At 27.3% G+C, this 20313-nt stretch overlaps 2 protein-coding genes across 2 annotated transcripts in view; one reads left to right on the plus strand and one right to left on the minus strand.

The window, feature by feature from the left end:
* The window catches only part of LOC113377756, a 74333-nt gene extending 65008 nt beyond the window's left edge, over positions 1–9325 (minus strand). The window contains exon 1 of the mRNA XM_026618173.1: positions 9307–9325. The gene's annotated coding sequence lies outside the window, so the exon portion shown is untranslated. The remainder of the gene's footprint in view (positions 1–9306) is intronic.
* A 2286-nt stretch (positions 9326–11611) lies between these two features.
* LOC113376992 (ras-related protein Rab-21-like) lies at positions 11612–16213 on the plus strand. The gene is made up of 5 exons (XM_026617142.1): positions 11612–11795; positions 11936–12103; positions 12186–12304; positions 12526–12616; positions 15786–16213. The coding sequence occupies exons 1-5, from the start codon at positions 11655–11657 to the stop codon at positions 15918–15920; spliced, it is 654 nt and encodes a 217-aa protein (XP_026472927.1). The 5' UTR covers positions 11612–11654; the 3' UTR covers positions 15921–16213.
* Positions 16214–20313: the final 4100 nt, after the last annotated feature.

Here is a 20313-nt window from a genome sequence, read left to right on the forward strand (position 1 = left end):
GTTATTTCAACTCCGCTGATGAATATTTCTGACGAAATATCACATCAAGTTATGTAGAGTGTAATCTTTGTTAAAATAGTATCCATGAAATTTATATTGTACATTGGTTGCATAATGTAACTATTATTTCGTAAAATTCCGTAAAAATATAATAAGACACTGGACCAGGAATAAGACATTGGACCAAGTGCCCCCTGGTTACAATTTACCCTATCAACATATTTCTCCAATGATGATTTAGCTGGAGTGTTTTACTGACCATAGTCATATAGATGTTTGATATGGGTTATTTATTTTGATATAATTGCTTTGGTTTTCTCCATAGAATTGCTCAAATTAGATCTTTGTTTCCCGTCCTACCATACATGTATAACAAAATTATACTATAATTATATAATTGAAAGCATTACTTTAAAAAAAAACATTAAGATATAAATCCTACAACATAATTAGGACTGACATCAGGTACACAACATTTTTTTTCTAAATGTTTGCATATTTATTCTTTCTCATTGATTTTGTAAATTCAATTAGAATTAGTTGACTAAGTGTGATTTATTGAATTGAATTGTCATTTATTGGATAAAAAAAAATCATATATTATCACGTGAGGAAACTATTTCTTAACTGTTTTTTTTTAAATCCAAACATTTTCAATAAAAAAATTAAAAATATTACAATTTTTCACGTAACTAAAAATACACCTGATGTTTGTTGGGAGAGGGGAAGTAATTTTGAATATAACCACGTATCACCAAGGGAACGGAGGCGTTCAAGAATCCTTTAAACGATCACGTGATTAATGGACGCTCCCTGAAATGAATCATTTGACAAATAATGAAGTACTGATTGATTTCACCAAGGCAGCAATTTAAAGACCATTCTGTTCGCCCAATATTTTTTTGAAAAAATTTCTCCAAGAATTGATGCAAAAGTCCATCATTGCACATTGCAAACAACCATTTCTCATCTATCATCTACTAATATATGATATTTACATCACCATTATATATCGATAGTAAAAGTCAAAGACACCCATTACACCCACTACACCCACTACACCTACTACATCTACTTAAAGTCTCTATTTTTTATTCCACATCTCGCCTGGCTAGACGCAGTCTAGACGCGTTGCAAAGAGTCGTTCGTCCCTCTCCTTCTTTCACTTTATCGCAAAGAGAGCTTTAGTCGCAAAACGAATCAATCACCAACTAACTATAAACGCATACAATACATAAAGGTAGGTAAGTGAATCGAATAAAATTCGAATGAATATAATGAGATGATTACATTAAATAAATGAACGATGCTAATGCGACTTGACGAGATTGTAATGAGATATTAAAGACCTGTGAAAGGATAAGATTATTTGCTCTAGCTGTTATTTTAATGTGCGTTTAACATAAGATAGGGAGGACGAAGATAATTGGTTACATTTATGGGCCAATTCTCAGATACAATCTTACAGTGACATTTATTTTATTAAAAACATAACTATAAGTTGAATAGGTATTCTCGCACACATATTTTATGTTATATGGCGACAGCAAAACTAACCATTAAGGAAATAACATCAAAAAGATCTAAAGTGTTGCACTTATACGAGTAAAGTTGAAATAATGTTATTTGACATTTGTGCTATTTAGAGGTTATAGTTTTTGCATTTGAGAGTGTTAAAAATATTAATTATTGCTCGTTTAATAGGTATAGGATATAATTGTTTTGTCATATTTTTTATGTATATATTATATATATTTGTAATTCCAATGTCCCGATATCATTATTAATGATTTTGGTAATGATGTTTTTTCCCACCATAAACATGTATCCGCCATTTCAAATTCTTGTTAATGTAAAAATATGTAAAATAAACTCTCTTGCCATGGAGATTACGAATCAAGCAACAATAAATTGGTATATTTGAAAAAAGCATTTTTATTTTTAATAGGTATAGTTTTCTGGCAGTTTTGTGACTACAGACTAAATGGCCTATATCAAGAAAACAAAAGATTTTTCTTTTCACAAACTTGGTGTCATATGACTCAGAATAATTTGAAACAACTTGACAAGAAATTCAGAACAAAAACTCTACTATGAGCAAATTCGAAAATTGATAAAATGTCATTCAGTGTCAAAAAAAACTCTTGTCAGCAAATTAAAAAATTATTGGTAAAATGTCACTTAATAAAAATAAAATTACTATACTGACGAGCAAATTCGCATATTGGTAAAATGTCATTTAATATAGTAACAAAGAAACTCTACTGACGAGCTTAAATGTCAATTAACACTAAGGGACCGTCCCGGATTAGCTATAACTATTTTATATAATTAACATATGAAGTTATACAAAATTTCATGTAAATATAATATTGACTGGTGAGAGCCAAAAATTGACGATAATATAGCGAGAATTTAAGATAAATTTAAAACATAGAAGTAAAATAATAAAGATAAATATTATTAATAATGCTAACGATTTTTGCGGCATTTGTGATTCGCAACGATTTCATAACATTGATTAGATGAAGTAAAAGAAACCACGTTCTAGTCGTGTCGTCCTCCAGATCATTCATATTGTTCGAAGTTAAAACTTTGTAAGAAAATCGATACCAAGTTTGGTCTATATCTACATTCCGTAAAATGACGACCGTTTCGTATTCACTGTTGCCAAGGGCTCAAAATTGACAGCCTATATATTCATATATTATATATAACTAATGGAAAAAGACATATAGTAAAGTAACAAAAAGTCTATAAGAATGCGACCAATTGTCCAATCTAATTCATCGTTTGTGAATATATCTAACATATCTCAATATCGTTTTTGAATTTTGCAGTTTTATATTTTATATTATTTTTGTTTTTATAACCTTCTCAGTTATATTTAACAATCGTTTATTCATATTTTTGGTTTGTGTTTTACTATAGCAAGTTAATAAAAATATCTCATAACTTAACATCTTTTTATTTATAGAAACAAATATATGTGTTGTGTTGCGAACTGAAAATCCAAATAATAATGAAAATATTTTGAAAATAGTTTTTTGTTCGACGTTTCAGAACTAGATGCGATCCATCTTCAGATTTAAACCATTTTAATATATTGAAGAACATAATAAGTTTAACAAAATGAATTCTGAAATTTCAATCTGTTCCAAACTTTATCGTACTACATACTGCATATTCCGAAGCAAAAAATGAATATGATAATTTCGTTAACATAAAGTTTTTTCGTTTTTAGCAATAATATTCAATTCCAATAATCGGAGTATGATGTAAACATATTTAGTAAATTCCAAATCGTTCCAAAGGAATGATGGAATAAACGTGCCTGTTTCATGTTCAAAAAGAGGGTTGAAGTGCATTGACCCAGTTTTAGAGACCGCGGTTAGAGGATGAAAATATTAGGGTGACTGTGTCAACACGGGTACAACTAATTCGGGATATTATAACTAGTGTTGCATGGCATCGCGCCTTAAAGCAAATTGCTAAAACACCCTGTACCAACAACTAAGATTTTTAAAAAAAGATTCGTAATTTTTTTAGAACTTATAAGAAAATTGAAGACAAAGAAGACTACAGAGTTATATAAAGATATTTTAATTATAATAGATATTATATTAATGAAATAGTCAAATGAAATGTATATATAAAATATGTAAACTGTTCTCATAATCTCTCACACCAGGCACTTCTGTCTGTCTGAGATATGAAAATAATGTATACATATAAATAAAAAAAAAACTTTGAACAATAGATTTGTGAGAATTTTAAAATTTTTGAATGAAATTGATTTTTTTAATTCGAAATTTTTTATCCTTTGAAAAATTTCAGAAATTTTAAACTTTTTTTAAAGCAATTGCGATACGTTAGCTAAAACAAAATATTGAAGCGCGTGAGCGTCGTGCAGTCTAATGAATAAACATTTGTACGAAACATACAGAAATGTAAACAAAATTTATACTTATTTTAATTTTTTTATAAAATATCTGATAATTTGATATGCATTAGTCTAATGATGATTTTTGTCCGCCAAATGGGATTTATTTTACTTTTTTTTATTGGATCTCTAAAACCGCTAGACCTGCCTTCATGCAAATTGATCAGTTCTTCATCTTGTTAATACAAGCAAAATGTTTTTTGAATTATTTAAATCGGACACTCAGTTCGCTTAAAAATTGAATTACCATTTTTGGTCATTTTTACCCCGTATCTTCGAAAAGTATGGACATGCTTTTGCAAAAAAACTAATCAGCACATCCCTCAGCAATAGGAGACGAATGTTTTCAGAATCATTCAAATCGGTTGATCCGTGTTCTTGAAATGGTCGACAAAAATTTGTATCCGCACACACGCACACAAACATATATCAATTTTATCTTAATTATGCCAAAATGTTCAGAAATCTCTGAAACGTAAAGATATATGAAAATTTTCATTTTCGTTTTTTTTGCGATTACTATAACTTACCCTAAGGAAGTTAATTATCATGTACTTTACAATTTCACAATCCTGATTAAATACGACAAATTTTTATGAAACTTGCCAACACAATTAAGTACCATTTTTATAAAAGGGCTTCTCAATGTTAACCGATTTTGAAAATTTTAATTTCATAGTTCATCAAAAAGTCTTAATTCTTGAAAACTTGGGGCAATTATCTTATTATTTTTTACTGTGGTCCTGGAAATGTTATTCACGATTTGGTTCCAAAGTTTAAATAAATAAAATTGTGGATAATTAAAAATTAACCACAATGAAAATACGTATAATTTTACCAAAGCTCTAGGTTGCACTTAAAAGCTCAATAATTTCGAAAGAACGTGAGATATTTTTTTTTCTAATTTTTTTTCTTAGGGCAGTTAACGTCAACACTACCAGCCTTGAAGGAAAAATGGAAATGCGTATTTTTCACTATTTATATATCATTTTAATTTTTTATATATGATCGCCAAAAGATTAACTAAATGTCTATGTAGGACAGTTGTAAATATATTGTTGAATGGAAAAAAAGCTATCAGCCTATTTCGGCTTGACGTCAGCTTCTGGGACACCCTGTATATATGTATATACAAATATATACACACAACAATTAAAATTATGAAGTAATGAACAATGCCCTTGGACACATTCAAAAATATTTAATTCGATTTCATTTAGAACTTTAAAATATCACGAAACAAATAACGCTCGCATCACGTTCATAAAAATTCCTTACGCATTATTATTGAAACACATATATTTGGTAATTAGTAAAAATTACAGGGGAATGACTTAAAACTATGTAATTTTGTCACTGTTGACAAAAATACTTTGTACAAAAAACATTTGGAAATATGTAATAACCGAACTATATATATAGAAATTTGTAATAATGTAATAACCGAACCGATACATATATAGAATATTAAAAAAAAACTTTACAATTACAAATACAACCTTCTAAATGATACTTTAAAATTAACTTAAAGTTGTTTAAATCAGAGTAGAATTATGAAAAAACGTACGTGAATAACTACTATTAATTATAACTAATTTTAACACAATATCCTGTGCATATTTAAAATTAGAAAAGCTAAAAAATTCTGCTATCAAAAAAAATCTTTAAAATTGAGGTTCAATCGTCGTGCAATTACATTTCTTTCTAATTGGTTAAATTAAGGGTCCGTACTCATAAGCCCTCAAAACAACCTTAAGCATATGAAATTCTTATATCAATTATATATTTAAAGTAACTAAATTAGGAAATTATATATTCATAATTTTATAAATAAATACATACATAAAATTATATTTTTGATTCAAATATTCGCATCGTAATGAAGAGAAAGTTGTAATTAATGATATATTTGTACGCATTGTAAATGCATTTATACATTTATATTTATATATATATATACATATATATATATACAAATAAATTTTATTATGCGTGAATACCAAATTGCATAATTAGTTTCGCTCCACTTGCAAAAACATATGAGTTATTTTAAAGTGCAATAAATATGAAATTGATATAAAATTCAAGAATAATATTTATAACATTTATATTATTCTTGAATATATATATGCAATATATATATATATATATATATATATACAGGGCCGGTCCTGGGGTCCTCAGCGCCCGCATGCAAGATTTGTTTTAGCACCCCCCCCCCAATAATTTTAACTATTTTAACAGTTTTTCATTAAAATTATGTAAACATTTACGTTAAGTTTTTTAATTAATTTTTAATCATTCTGGATTTTGTACGCAAAAAATTAGATATATGTAATCTAAAAGCGCATAGAGTACATTGATTTTAAATTTAGTTTTAAATTAAATTTTATTTTAATTTATCTTTTCATATTTACAATATCCAAAATTACATCGTAAACTTCTCCTTATTGGTATCGTAAGGGCCGAATTGTATCCAGCTTTACTTTCCCATCAGATTGAGAGTATCAGATTGTTGTTTTTAACTTATTTTTAAAGTATTCCAAAGATTAGTAAAAGATGCAAAGAAATTACATATTTTCTCAACTATACTGAAACAAACAAATTATATTTGTATGCGCATTATTGCTGCATAGTTAATAATTAAATTATGTATAAAAAAGCTTAAAGATTTTTGTTCCTAAGTACATTTTGCTTCCATTTTTCATATTTGCTTCATAAACCTAACCACACATGTCTTCAACGTTCAAAGTTCATCAGATGTGAAACATTTGCAACAAAAACAAGTTACAATTGAATTCTAATAATAATTAAACAAGCCATTTTCTGAACACTGACGTCTCATTTTCCATTTTCTTTATTATAATTAGTATATATTTCTTTAACAAGTTCCATTTCAACTAAATCAGCTCGCCTTTTTTTCACCAATAACGCCCAATAATTAATTTAAACTTTCGTAGGATTGCTCTTACGGGATTGAATACTAAATAATTTCTTTTTCGATTCCACGCTAACTTCAAACGAAGAAAAAAATTAATAAGTACATTAAACAATAAGCAGAACAATAATTCACAAATTTGCGGAGTTATTATTTGGTTAATTGTTTCTATTGATATCACATTGCAAATTGAATATGCCTTTTGTGTCTCATAGTTAAGTTGGACTGTTTATTATAATCTATTAAGTATTCTAGATTTTATATTTAAAAAATATATAAATAATATATTATAAATTTCATTTTCGAACCTCGTTTTGGCGCCCCCTAAGGCGTGCGCCCGCATTTTTTGCATGCATCGCATGCAAGGCAGGACCGGCCCTGTATATATATAGTTTAAATATTTCTAGATAGATATTATATATGATTTTATCTTCTAGAACTAAGAGCCTACCTTTTTCAAATAAATATTTTATTTTTCGATTACAAATATTTTCTACATTTCTGGAACATAGAATGTCCCTTTCTTCAAGGAATGTTAAAATCAAACAAAAACTTTTTTATGTATTTAAGCACTACTTTAATTGTACAAACGCAGGTATATGTTATTTGAATTTATTCCATATTTTATCACATGCAAACAAATGCAGTTATAAAAACATAACTTATTATTATAAAAATGCACAGAGCTTTTTTTTTTTAAGTGGGCGGTTATGTTTCTTTAGTGGACTATATATATATATATATATATATATATATATATATATATATATATATATATAAACAGTGGTACCTCAACATACGAGTTTAATTCGTTCCGCAACCACGCTCGTATGTCGAATCGCTCGCATCTCGAGGCACTTTTTTCCTTGAAATGCCATTAATTCGTTTCAGCACAGTGATTTTTGTTAAGTTTTTCGAATATCAAAAATAAATTTTCTATATATTAATTTAATTACTATTATCCCTGTTCATTCATTGACGTTAATGCAGCCCTGATCTTTTATTTATAAATTCGAAAAAAAAACAAATTTATGTTTATTAATTTATGTATTTATGTATTTATTAAGAAGTTCGCACAGGTGTATTTGAACAAAACCTTTTTCTTTCGGTAAAATCAGGTAAAATAAGGTAAAAATTTTACAATCATGCAATAAATGAAGTACAACTTTATGTCGAGGTACTGAAGAAAAAAAACAGCTAACTAATTTTGTAATTATTAACTTCCCGAAGGAGAAGTTTATGTTTTCATAAAAAAATCTGATTCGCTAATTTTATGTTTTCTCGACGTTTCAAGCCAATCTGAATCGAATGAGACCAGATTTAAGGAAAAAGTGTGTGTGTGTGCGCGTTTATGTGAACAGATTTTTTGCCGTAAATTGACGTTTTCTCAAAAAAGGCTAAACCAATTTCAAAAAATTTAAAATGGTCTTATAGAAAGTACTGAAATATTCTAGGTACTACGATAAGTAGTTTAAAAATTCATCAAAGTGTGATAAAATATTATCATAATCAAAATTTGTGTCAAAAATCGCTTTTGTGATGTAATGAGTCAAAATTTGAATTTCATTAAAACTAGCTTTGGAATTAGCAAAAAAGTAAACAAACAGTCTACAGTTTTGTGAAAAATGTTACCTTTCATTTAAATCATTAAATAATATCAAGGACAACGTACATGATTTATGTAATTAAACCAGTATTTTTTTTATAGCAGATGCTTAATACTTCACAAAATAATTTCGACATTTTTCATAAAATTTAACATTACGATAAAGTTCATGCACTAAACAGTCCCAGGAAAATTAGTTGAATTATATAAATCAATTAAAATTTAGAATAATATACCACAATTTGTTAGGACAAAAGCACGTGTCTGTGCACTATAATTAATATAATTACAGATATTATGAATTTATTTGAGAAAATTCAATTGGAAATCGCATTGTTAAAATTTAATTGAAAGTGAAAAGTTTATTTTCAAAACAGTTGAAAATTTTATCTAAATATCTAGATCTCAATTTAAATTCATTAAGTCAATTATTACACCTATCGGGAAGTTTGTGCAGTTTGCCTTAAGGCACGATGCCACTTTCACCTAGCCAATTTTTTTCAAAAGCAAATCTCTTTCTGTCAAATAAATGACAGAAGCACGTTGTCTTCAGCTGATATCGACACAAGGTACAAGGTTAAACCCTAAGGTCAAATAAAACTCGATCGAGGAGTCTTTTGGAGTCTCCAAAATCGAGAAACACAATACACATTCCATATAAAATAATAAAAAAAAAAACACATCGCCATTGACGTGTTGGAGCCAAAAAATTCGCGTCAAACACAAACACGGCGATAATAGAAATAAAAATTGTGATTGATAATTGTAATTGATAGATGAGGTTAATTGTACAATTAAACATGGTATTCTGGTACTTACACAAAAAAATCCTAAAACACGTACAACTTGCACAACAAAATAATTGATATTTACACAAATGTTTTTAATAAACACAACTAATTTAACTAAACCACGTATTGATAACTATGTATCAACTTTTTTCAATAATTTCATACAATTCTTACAATTATCCCGCCGCCAAATAATTTTAACCCCGTGTCAATTCCCCAATGACGCCGATTTTCGAAAGTCATTTTCAACCGATAAAAACGCCGAATTACGTTGACAACAACTCAAAAATATTACCACGACATTTCTGCATATTCGTGCACAAAAATCGTGTTTGATTATTGCATAAAACGTGCTTAAAACTAATTAAAAAGTTGAGATAAAAATGACTTACCGTTTTGTTTGGTTCACACACAGATGACAGACGGCGGCGAAATTTAAGATGGACGTCTTGCTTGAAGTTGTCACTTGAGTTAAATCGATAAGTAGAGAAGAAATATGAATTAAATTAATAGTACATATTAATTTGTTGATGCCATTATACAGAAATTTTATGGGAAAATATGTATTCGTAATTAAATTTTTTGAATACTGTTTAAATTACAATAAAATAAATAATGCTTTAAGTTTGTATCGATATTAACACTTAAAATGGCGGCATGTCAAATCAATTACTGTCAAAAGTATTTTTAACACAAATTGTAAACACTATATTAGTTTTATAACTTTTTTAACAACTACACGCTATTTTTTGCATACATTTAACTTTCCAACAATACTATTTCATAATTAACACTTTTTTTATTTTTGTTAAATATATTATATCGATATTGTACAAGATGGCTTCCCAACTGTCAAATTTAGGTTTCTTTCAACTTGTTATGTATTAATCATTTCCTTTTCTATGGTATTAATATAAGATATTAAACACTACACTTTACAAATAAATTTACACTTAAACATACCAATGTTACTAGCTATATTTATTTTACAATTAGGTTTAAAGTTGTAAAATAAATGTAAATGGCTTTGAAAATTTTTTGGCGGCATTTTCAAAAATTGGGTTCATAAAACTTCTAAATGAATACCAAAAGTTTTTGCAACTCACAAATGATATTATGATTTTTTTTAAATTAAATACTGTATTTAAATACAATTTTTATACATTTGAGTTTTGTTTACAATTATTTTAATATTTATACATTTTATATAAACATCATTTAAATGAAATTGAGTACAATTTTTAGTTTATTTTCATTTATATCAAATCTGTTATATACAATAATTACTAGTATGATTATTATTATTATTATTGATTTATTTCACCAATGTGTTTAAATTTATGATACAAATAAATATATTTTGCAGAATGTTTTAACAACTGGTCAAAATTAATTTTATTTTATAAGTTTTTTATATTTTGTTGTAAAGCAGTTAGTTTTATAAATAAATTCACACATAAACATACAAACACTAATAATACTCTATATTTCAAGAATCTGTTTAAATTTATATTAAAACACACATAATTTTCTTTTAAACGTTTCGGCGGCATTTTCAAACTTGTTGAAAACACTTTTCTAACAAAACGTAAATTATCGCGTATTAAATTGAAACTTAATATCAATTACATCATATTATGAACAGTGATATTATTTACTAATGAAAATATCAACATTATTCATTAATAATCCACAAAATATTCATAATATTTAAAATTTACATTATTTTTCACAAACCAGTACCTTTTCCACCATCTTTTATCTAAATTTAAATCAACACAAGCATAATTTGGTTTGAAATTTTTTGGCGGCATTTTCAAACTTGTTGAAAACACTTTTATAACGAAACGTAAATTATCGCGTATTAAGTTGAAAATAAATATTGATTACATCATAATTTAAAAAACAATAGTAGTACTAATGAAAATATTCATATCATTTACTATTAATCAACAAAATATCCAGAATATTTAATTTTTCACGAACCAGTACCTTTTCCGCCATCTTTTATCCAAATTTAAATCAACACAAGCATAATTTTGGCGGCATTTTCAAACGCGTTGAAAACACTTCTATAACAAAAGCTAAATTATCGCGTATATAGTTAAAATTAAACATCAATTACATCATAATTCAAACAATAATATTAGTACTAAAGAAAATATTAATATTATTTACTATTAATCAAACAAATTATCAAAAATATTTAAAAATCCATTATTTTTTACAAATCCATACCCCTACCGCCATCTATTACCAATGAAGTTTGTCTCTAAACAGCTGACAGCTGTCAAAAGCACTTGAATAAAATGTTATTCTTGCAAAACAATAAATCATACGTAATTAATTAAAGAGTATTATATTTATTTAATAAAAATGGCAAATGGCAACGTTTCACAAAACAATAATTATAATTTTAAAGTAGTTTTACTGGGCGAAGGCTGTGTTGGAAAGACTTCTTTAGTTTTGCGTTATGTTGAAGACAAATTTAATGAAAGACATTTATCCACATTACAAGTAATAAATAGAAATTGATACATATATTATAATTCTTCATACTCAAACTCATACATTTGTGTATAATAATGGATAATTTAAATTTTATTCAAGTGACCTTTAAATGTCCTTCTATATGATTATTGTTATTACTTTTTCAGGCTTCATTTTTAAACAAAAAACTTAAATTAGATGATAAACAAATTAATTTGGCCATATGGGATACAGCAGGCCAAGAAAGGTTTCACGCTTTGGGACCAATTTATTACCGGGCTTCAAACGGGGCACTTTTGGTTTACGATATCACTGATGAGGATTCTTTCCAAAAGGTAAGGGGCTTTTACATATATATATATATATATATATATATATTCATATATATGGATATGTTTTTATATCTGTTTTTTTTAGGTGAAAAATTGGGTTAAAGAGCTCAAAAAAATGTTGGGCTCAGAAATCGTATTGATGATTGTAGGAAACAAATTGGATTTGGAGCAAGATAGAAATGTCAGTGTAGAAGAAGCAGAAAGGTAAATTTAATTACAAGTATATGTTATATAAGTTGTAAGTAAGCAATCCTCCATAATTCTTCAAAATATACACCAAACTTGTCTTTTATGCTTGAATGATTTTCAGCACTTAAGAATCCTTTTGTAGATTGTTTTGTTTTGTGCATTTAAGATAGTTTTCTGATTTTTATTTCTTATTATATATTAATTATTATTAATATATTACATTTTCATAATTTCAGTTATGCAGCTCAAGTAGGCGCTAAGCATTTTCAAACGTCTGCAAAATTGAATGAGGGAATCGAAGAATTGTTTTCATCACTAACTCGAGAGGTAATAAGATATATATATTATATTATTTATGTTATGATATAGGGTGGTCCTTAATATGGACATTTTCGAATGTCCTTGTTCCCAAGGGCTCAAATGCTTTCAAATCAATTAAAAAAAATTGGCGGAAGAATTTACCTAATTACATATGTTAATAATAAACATACGAAACTTTTAATTGAATTGCTGACTATCTAAATGTTAATATTAAGAGCTAAAACTTTTAGAGATTTTTCTTTTATTAATTTGGAAGCATTTGAGCCCTTAGGAGCAAAGAAATTCAAAAAGGTCTGTATTGAGGACCACCCAAACTATAAATATAATTATCACTAATAATTATTTATAACATAATAATGTTTCCCTTATTATTTTTCTTCCAGTTTCCTTATTATACTAAATGTTCACCCTTCTACCACAATCGAATAATTTTTATCTCACATGTTTAATAAATGAAACTAATAATTCACTTAATTTCGATTAAGATTTTTTTTTGAATTATTGGAACCAATTTTCTTAATTTTTATAGACCTTCGATCATTTTTCAGATATTTTTACTATGGTATTGAGTAGAGATTAGAACGAAACCAATCTCCTTTTTTTCTCATATATTAAGTTAGTCGAGTCCCTTTTCGCAAATCTAATTTTGATTTGCTCGTCAGTAGAGTCCCTTTTCTTGAATCCAATTTTGATTTGCTTGTCAGTAGAGTTCTTTTTACATTTTCTAGGTAAAAATTAAAGTTTGGTTGTCAGTAGAGTACTTTCTCATATTTGTAGTTTTATTAGTAATGACTTTTTTCTCATCTTCTAGATCTAAATTATAGGTTGCTCATCAGTACAGTCCCTTTTTTATTTTCTCGTTTGTAATTTAATTTGCTCTTCAGTAGAGTCCCTTTGTACTGTCAACGATTTTCAAATTTTTGTCCCAAATCTTTTTTTTAACATTTTATATTTTTATCTTTATTTTGAGACTTAATTTTGATTAAATTGGAATGGAACTCTGCTGGCAATCAAACGGAATTTAGATTTAATTAATTGACGAGCACATTAAATTTCGTCTTAGAACCCGAAAAAGACTCTACTGACAAGCAAACTTCAATTTCATGGAAAAAAGGGACTCTACTAACAGGCATATTATATTTCGACCTAGAACATGAGTAAACATTGAATTTGATTTAGAATGTTAGAAAAAAAGGATTGATGACGAGCAAATTAAATTTTGACTTGAAACATGAAAAGGACTCTACTGACGAGCAAACTTTAATTCTGAACTAGAATAATAAAGAAGGAACTCTACTGACGAGCAAAATTTTTTCCCTCTACACGAATATATTGTTGACATTTTATATTATTATTTTATTATATAATTTGAATCAAATTAGAAAAGGAACTCTACTGAAGAGCAAACTTTAACTTTTATCAAGAATATTAAAAAGAGACAATACTGGCGAACAAAATTAATATTCTCTACATAATCATATTGTTAACATTTTATATTTCATTTACTTTTTTCTACCATTTAAGTTCAAATTAGATTTAAAGTAGAAAAGGAACTTTACTGACGATCAAACTGAATTAAGATTTAAAAGGCAAGGACTGTACTGACGAACAAATTAAATATCGATTTAGATAATAAAAAGAGACTCTACTGACGATGCAAACTATAACTTTGATCTAGAATATTAAAAAAGGGACTATACTGACGAGTAAATTAAATGTCGACTCGGAGCAAATCTATTGACCAGCAGATTCAAACATTTTTTTTAAAAAAGGGACTTCACTCATCACGAGCAAACGGGTTTCTAACTAAAAGAAACTTTTGAAAATTAGTTCAATAAATTGACTCTACTGATGAAGTAATTTATTATTAGTACGATGTCATTTTTATAAATACATTTAGAAAGTCATTCTAAAAACTAAAAAGAACAATACTGACAAACTAAGATTGTTTTATTAGATCAGAATAACACTACTGGAAAGAAAATTATTTTATGGAAAAGGAACTCTACTTAACGAGCAACCTGAATTTAGATTTAAAATAGACATGTTTTCGTACGAGCAAAAGCAATTGTTTCAGTTTGTTTGATTTAGTTAAGGGTAACTATTATTGTTAATATTAGTTAAAGGGTCTAAAAGGGGCCAAAAATGATAAAAAAAATTGATCACGTGATTAATAGATGCCCCCAAACGATAACGTCGCTAATATATTATGATAAACTACGAATCATAGTCGAAAAATAACATTGACAGTCATAAATTAAAAGAATAAAATCAAATCCGACAGTTATAAAAATTTAATATTCTTGGCAAATTAATGGATTAATTAAAATTGAAAATAACAAAAATTTGAATGTTTTGATGGCGATTTAAGATTTTCAATTTCCCGAAGGAGAAGTTTTTTTTAATAAAAAAATTCGAATCGTTTTCTCGACGTTTCAAGCCATATATAACTAATATTGATAATATAATGAATATTTAAATTATAAAAAAAATCAAGTTCGGTGAGTTGCTTTTATATTCCTTCAATGTTAAGACCACTGATATTTCACAACCCTACGCACGACAAGTTATAATTGATCAATAAATTAGTAATTTCTTAGAAATATTTATACATTAGGGTGGTCCTTAATATGGATGTTATCGAATTTCCTTGCTCCCAGGGGCTCAAATGCTTCTAAATTCATAAAAGAAAGTTCTCTGAAAGTTTTAGCTCTTAATATTAACTTTTAGATAGTGCGCAGTACAATCAAAGTTTCTTATGGAAATAACATGGGTGAAATTTCATTTGTTTTTTAACTTAGCGACAAGTGAATCAAAATTTTGAGAATAACATTGTGTTTGGTTGTTTTGATCATAAATAAAAAAAATACGACAAAAATTTGATTAGAAGTATTTACTTAGGAATAAGAACCGAGAAACTTTGGTTAGATTGCGGAGTATGTTAGTAATATTAAGAGCTAAAACTTTCAGAGAATTTTGTTTTTATTAATTTGGAAGCATTTGAGCCCTTGGGACCAAAGAAATTCAAAAATGTCCATATTAAGAACCACCCTAATATATATATATATATATATATATATATATATATATATATATATATATATATATATATATATATATGTATATATATATATATATATATATATATAATTCTAATAAATTCATTATATTCCAGATGTTAAATCATGCAACCCAGTTACAAGAAAAGCAGGCCTCATCGTTGGCCAGAACGAGTTCAACAAGACGAACAAATGTGGTCATCGTAGACGATGAAGTCCCTCAACAAAAATCCTGTTGTGGAACAACGTAGTAGACCCACTCCTCTGACCACTCTATCAGTTAAATAAATAATATCAAAAGTATTAAAGGTTGCAAATAAACGACTAAACCGAGAGAGAGCTTGGATATATAACATACATAATAATAGATAGTCGGTGAAAAAAATAATAATATTTTTTTAACTTGTTTTAACCCCGTAGTCGATTTTAATGGAAATTTATTAGGTTTTTAAGATGTTTTAATTAATTTCTAGTTTCTAGACTGCTTTGATATGTGATTTTTGCTCATTGTTGTAAATATAATCGATTGATAATTTTAACACAATCATTTTTTTAACATAATCATTTACTAACCACAGATAAACAAATATAAATAGTTGGCAAACGCTTTACATCATTTTTAGTTGTTTGAGCGTATCACAGATGTCGCCACCAAGCGTAGCACGTAAATTTACCCTTGGTTTTAATTACAGATAAGATAATAAAAGATAAATATATAATACAGAAAAGATAGAGCTGATTAGAATTTGACTAAATGAAATGAGAACGAAACTAGTGGTGTATGGCATCGTGTCTTAAGACAAATTGCTGGAACTTACCGTACCGTAATGAAATATTCGAGAAATTTTAAACGTTTTCAAATATATTATTACAAATACTTTCAGTAACCTTCATTATTTTTGCTATCTTATTGTTATATCTGAGCAAATCAAATGTAAATCATAAATCAATTTATCACAAGAACATTAACAATCGTCATTTCATTTCGAATTCAATTTCAAAAAAATAGTTGCCTAATTATTTACACAAAATTGAAAAAGTGCTCCCGTATAGTCACAGTCTAAACGCACTTGCGAATAATTCTGTGCGATATTTACACTTATACTGTGCTTGGCTTGGCGGCATTTTCACATTTTTCAATAGTTTTAAACTTTTTTAAAAAATTAAAAAAGTGCTCCATACACAAACAGTCTAAACGCACTTGGGTAAACATTTGTACCGGAGTGGCGCTTAGACTGTGCTTAGCCCGGGTCATTTTTTGAATTTTTAATCCAAAATTACAAAAATATTTTATGGAAAATAAAAAAAGATGTAATAATTTTTTATCCTCAAAAGCAATTGTTTTGTCAATACAAGCAGAAAGTTTTTTACATCATTCAAATCGGATGCTTATTTCTCTCAAACTGCCATTTTTTGCACGTTTAGCACCGTATCTACGAAATGGCTGGACCTGCCTTTGCCAAAATCTAATCACCATTTCTTCCACTCATTACAAATCGAATGTTTTTTGAATCATTCAAATCGGATGCTCTGTTCTCTCAAAAACTCGATTTCTATTTTCTGCACTCTTTGCTCCGTATCTCCGTATCGGTTGGACATGCCTTTGCCAAAAACTAATTAGCACATCTTTCTATCAATAAGGATAGAATGTTTTTTAAACAATTCAAATCGGTTATCCGTGCGTCCGAAAACGTGGACGAAAAAATGTGGACATACAAAACACACACACACACATCCATTTAGTTTCTGATGTATGCCAGTAAAATGTTCAGAAACCTTCAAAACATCGAGAAATTTTCAGATGATTTCAAAATGTTGTAAAAAATATATAATGAAAAAAAAATTCCACATTTTTTTCATTCAACAAAGATATATATCAATATATAAAGTTTCAAGTACGTGCACTATACCTAGAGAATTATTTTATAACAAACGCTGAATTCGAAGCACACTAGCGCCATCTGTGATATGCTCATACAGAGTAAAGCGAATTTGTTCTATGTTTATTCCCCCAGTGTGATATAATTTTTGCACAGCACACAAATATTTATATTATAATTAAATATATAATTATAATAATGATAATAGGCCCCAGTTATTATATATAAAAAAATGGTAATGTTTATATACAAATATGTGATAAATAATCTATTTAAATCTTGTATCTTGTTATTATATTAAAATATAATATGTATCTTTTAAATGGAAATATGTTGTATGTATTTGTGAATTGATAAAATATAAGAAGGAAATATTGAAATAATCATAAACGGTGTTTTGGTTTTTTGAACAGTGGTCAGTAGAGTTGTTTTGTAATTTAAGTTTGAATTAAGTTTGGTCGTCAATAGAGTGCCTTTGCCGTCCATCTTTTAGGTCGATATTTAATTTGCTGATTAGTAGAGTTTTATGTTATAGTTTATGATATAATTTGCTCGTTAATAGAGAGCATTTTGATTAATCTTTATCAAAGTTATAGTTTGCTTGTCAGTCGAGTCCTTGTTGTGCTCTAAGTCGAAATTTAGCTTGCTTGTCAGTAGAGTCCCTTTTTAAATTATCCTTGGTCAAAATTAAAGTTTGCTCGTCAGTAGAGTTCTTTTTTATAACTCTTTTTATAAATCATAGAATAAAAATTTTAACAAAATGTTTATGCATGAGAAAATAATTTCGTTTGTCAGTAGAGTCCCTTTTTTAATATTATTGATCAAAATTAAAGTTTGTTCGTTTGTTCCTTTTCGTGTTCCAAGTCGAAATTCAATTTTCTCGTCAGTAGAGTCCCTTTTTCATGTTCTAGTTTATAATTTAATTTGCTCGTCAGTAGAGTCCCTTTTTCATGTTCTAGTTTATAATTTAATTTGCTTGTCGGTAGAGTCCCTTTTTTATTATTTCAGATCAAAGTTAGATTTTGTTCGTCAATAGAGTTCTTTCTGGTTTTAAGTCAAAATACTGTCCCTTTTTAATATTCTGTTCAAAGTTAATTGTTTGCTCGTCAGTAGAGTTCTTTTTTCATCTTCTAGTTTGTAATTTAATTTGCTCGTCAGTAGAGTCCCTCTAATTATTATTCTAGATCAAAATTAAAGTTTGCCCGTCAGTAAAGTCTCTTTTCTAAAATGACATAGTATTAATAATAATTTACTGAATTTGTTCATCAGTAGAATCCCTTTTTTTAAATTGATATTTTATTAGTTTCTTTCAAGAAGTTGTTAAACCGTTTGCTCGTCAGTGGAATCATTTTTTATATGTTCAGTAGAGTCCCTTTTTTAATAACAAAATAAAGTATGCTCTTCAGTAAAGTCCTTTTCATGTTCTAAGTCAAAATTTAATTTGTTCGTCGGTAGAGTTCCTTTCTTATTATTCTAGATAGAAATTAAAGTTTGTCTGTTAGTAGAGAGCATTTCTAATTTAAATGTAAATTTAGTTTGGTTTCTAAAGTTAGTTTTGTTAATTTTAAAATTTTAGCCTTTTAATTTTAAATTGAACAAATTATAGAACAAATATTGAAAAATGTAGTCATAAACAATTTTCAATTGGAAATAAATAATTAATGGGGTTTCACATTTTCTTTACAACATTTTATAACATATTTTAAAACCGAAAAAACTAAGATCGCTTATCAGTTAAAAAAAAACGCTACTGAAAAATAAATTTAATCTAGTGACTCTACTGACGAGCAAATTCAGATTTTTTTCATTAGAAAAAAAGGAACTCTACCACCAAGCAAATTAAGTAAATTGTTATTGGTACGATGTTACCAAAAAGGACTCTACTGATGAACAAACTGAAAATCAATTTCAAAAGTAACACAAAATAAACAAACGAATATAAGATAAGAAGAACACTCTACCGAAAAATAAATTCATTTTAGTAAAAAGGGACTCTACAGACGAGCAAACTAATGATCAATTTTAAAAGTAGCTACTAAAATCATATCATTTTAAAAACAAAAAAAAACTACTGACGAGCAAACTAAGATTGTTCTATTACATAAGAAAAACACTCTACTGGAAAACATATTCATTTTATTTGGAGCAAATTCTATAACTCTTTCGCTTCCGATAATAACAGAATAAGAATGAAATAAAAGTCTAATTAAGTCAAGTTCGAATTTGATAAAAATTTAGTTAGATCGAATATAAATGTAGTTAAAATCTAAAATAAATGTAGCAAGAATACACCCAGAATGTAGTTAGAATCTGATAAGATTCCGGTCAGAATTTAACATGAATTCAATCAGAATTCCATATAAATCTGATAATTTGAATTGTAAAATTTGTAAGATGATTTTAGAAATTATTAAAGCCAAAAGATCGGAGATTTTTCTAAATTTTTTCATACATTTTCTAAAAAAATCTGAAAAGTCAAAAAAGTAAAAATTTGAGTATTTTCTTAGATTTTTTGTAAATATAAAACTGAAAACTCGGGAAATCAATTTTCATACAAAATTAAAATAAACACAATTCAGAAAAATATTCACATTTCAAAATTTAAGTATAATCAAAAAAATAAAATTATGTTATAAATTTAAACAAAAAATAATAAACTTACCAATAATCGAGAAATCACCATTATAACTTTCAATATAACATCCTTAAATTTTCTTAAATTTAACCAAAACTATTCCAAATTTCTCCATGTTACTCCAACAAG

Source organism: Ctenocephalides felis, unplaced genomic scaffold, assembly GCF_003426905.1.
Source record: "Ctenocephalides felis isolate EL2017-DRISC unplaced genomic scaffold, ASM342690v1 CF-g0.4_SCAFFOLD_01886, whole genome shotgun sequence".
In the NCBI taxonomy this organism is placed as follows: Eukaryota; Metazoa; Arthropoda; class Insecta; order Siphonaptera; family Pulicidae; genus Ctenocephalides; species Ctenocephalides felis.

Coding starts and splice junctions, on each gene's coding strand:
- LOC113376992 (XM_026617142.1), top strand. CDS start 11,655: ATGGCAAATGGCAACGTTTCACAAAACAATAATTATAATTTTAAAGTA. Junction 12,104..12,185: donor ATGAGGATTCTTTCCAAAAG/GTAAGGGGCTTT, acceptor TGTTTTTTTTAG/GTGAAAAATTGGGTTAAAGA. Junction 12,305..12,525: donor AGTGTAGAAGAAGCAGAAAG/GTAAATTTAATT, acceptor TCATAATTTCAG/TTATGCAGCTCAAGTAGGCG.